Here is a 2411-nt window from a genome sequence, read left to right on the forward strand (position 1 = left end):
AATTCATCATCAGTAAACATGAAGCTTATTTATATTTTTTAGTTTTTTTGTTTTTATTTTATTATTCTTTTTTTGGTTATTCTTTTATTTTTATACTATTTTTAGTTTCTTTTTAAATTTTGTTTTATATAACATTGAAATTCAAAAAACTCAAGGTAAAGTAAACAATGAAGTCATTTACACCTTAGTTTTGATGGCAAGAACAGTGTTACAAAGAGGGCACTTATAATGAACATCTTTTGAAAATTCAAATACTAGTGGTATCCAGAAACAGAAAACACAACCAACACAAAACAAAATTAGGGCTAAAACATATGCAAATATTCCACACTTGTACTCAACTACTGAATGAACTGTTTTGTTGCAAGTTGAACAATACATTTCAATAGATTCAGTTGTGCTTAAAATTGGTTGATTTTCACTGTATGACATAAACAAATTGATTTTTAAGATTTTTGAATTGAGAAAATGGAAGTTAAGTTAATTTCCTTTTTATTCTGAAAGAGTCACCTTAAAAACAATTAAGTTTTTTTGTTATTTTTTAAACAAGTTGAACTATAACCTAAATTTTTATTGAAGGGATTGTTTAATGTTGTATATCTAGCTTTTGTAATTTGGGTTACTCTTTGAAATTGACACGTGATAGTTTATTTTCATTTTATTTATAAATAACTGTTATTAATTAGGTTAGAATTTGGGCAGTGTACTGAGTCTGGAGAGTATTTTTCTAGTTGTTACAATTAAGAGTAGTTACTAGTAGAAGTACAATACTTGGTATGTTCGTAGCGTTTTTGTCCCACTGTAAAAACTAGAATTACTTTGAGAAGAGGGGATTGTTAATTATAATTTATATAATAATTAGTATTATCTTAGTTATGGTTAATTATCAATTTATTAGTTTCTTTGTTTGGTTTTAAGTGTAACTGTGTTTTGGTTGTATGAGTCAAACAACCCCACACCTAGTTGGTTTTGAAGATTGTGTAGTTTGTTTATTTAAATATTAAGAAAGTGATGTCTTTACAAAATTGTAACTCCTACTATTCATAAGAATTAATTTGAAAAACTTGTGAGAATGGTACAATAAAATTATTATAAAATTTGAATTAATTAAACATTTTTTTAAGATTTCTTCCTTCAAAAAAATTATTTAATTATTTATTTTTTGTTGTTCAAAGAGATCCTTTTATCAATTCAGAATTTAAAACAAATTTTGTTGTAATGCTTATTGAGTAAGTCATAGAGTCTTGTAAAGAAAACCAAACAACAAACAGGTATTCAAGTTCAAAGAAAAGAAAGGACTTCAGTAGCAATAAAATGTATAATAATTATGATAAAAAAATAACAAGAGAAAAGTGAATAGAAAAAGAAGAATACAAATAAAAACAAATAAGAAACAATGTAAATATAATGATAATAAACATTATACAAACAAGAAATCTAAATTATTAACAATAAATGAAATTAAAATGAAAATAAAAGAATAAGAAGTGAAATTGAGAAATGAGAATATTCAGAAATACTTAAAAAGTATGAGATAAAGAAATTATATTGCCAAGAAGTATATTCAATAATAAATAATAAAACAATATAGAAAAACAAAGAAGAATTCAAATAGAAAACAAAATAAAGGATGAAGATATTAAAACAAATGAAAAATGAATCAAAAACAAAAAACAAAGAAATGAAATAAAACTACAATAATAATAAATGAAAAAGAAAATAAATAAAAACACAAGATAAAGAAGAAGATGCAACAAATAAGAAATTAACATTCTTCAAAATAAAATTAAAGAAATAGAAGAAATTATTAAAGAACTTCAAACAAAAAAGAATGAACAAGAACAAACCATTTCAGATGAAATGATTCAAAAAACACGAGATACAGTTAGGAAAGAGTTTGAAGAAGAAATAGAAAAGATGAAAACACAAATAAACAATATTCAAACAACATTTAATGAAATAAGAAAATTCTAAATTAAAATAATAAATATTTCATTACAAGGAAAAATAAACGAAGTAGAAAGTAAAATAACACAGAAATATTAAAGATGAAATCATTCCCATTCTCCGAGCTAATTATGAGAATTTGAAGAAGGAGAAGGACAAACTGAAGAAGAGTGTTAGTGTGCTGAAGAAGAACATAAGAGATAAATAAAATCAACTCTCTGTATATCAAAAAAAAAAAGTTGAATTAAAAAGTATGAGATTGCAGAAAAAATAAAAGAAGAATTAGACAATACACAAAGAGAAAATGAAGAACAAAATCAATTAATATCAAATCATCAACAATTTATTGTTTATTTTTTATTTCAGAAAATGAGAAGAAGAAAACAATGATATTAATGATAAATACACAATAGATACTGAGAACAGCATCATCTGGGACAATACAAATGAACAAAACTACAACT

At 23.6% G+C, this 2411-nt stretch overlaps 1 protein-coding gene across 1 annotated transcript in view, besides 5 other annotated features; it reads right to left on the reverse strand.

Annotated features, from left to right (window-relative positions):
- The window catches only part of EDI_245360 (calpain, putative), a gene marked incomplete at both ends in the record, with an annotated part of 1425 nt that extends 1405 nt beyond the window's left edge, over nucleotides 1-20 (reverse strand). The window contains one exon of the mRNA XM_001733290.1: nucleotides 1-20. This exon is cut by the window's left edge and continues 1405 nt beyond it. Within this exon, the coding sequence (XP_001733342.1) occupies nucleotides 1-20 (20 nt within the window).
- Nucleotides 21-25: 5 nt separating this feature from the next.
- Nucleotides 26-126: a microsatellite.
- A 710-nt stretch (nucleotides 127-836) lies between these two features.
- Nucleotides 837-861: a sequence feature (AT_rich).
- A 218-nt stretch (nucleotides 862-1079) lies between these two features.
- Nucleotides 1080-1164: a sequence feature (AT_rich).
- An 11-nt stretch (nucleotides 1165-1175) lies between these two features.
- Nucleotides 1176-2138: a repeat region.
- Nucleotides 2088-2411: a repeat region.

Source organism: Entamoeba dispar, genomic scaffold (genome assembly GCF_000209125.1).
Source record: "Entamoeba dispar SAW760 scf_1105229459935 genomic scaffold, whole genome shotgun sequence".
Classification (NCBI taxonomy): Eukaryota; Evosea; order Mastigamoebida; family Endamoebidae; genus Entamoeba; species Entamoeba dispar.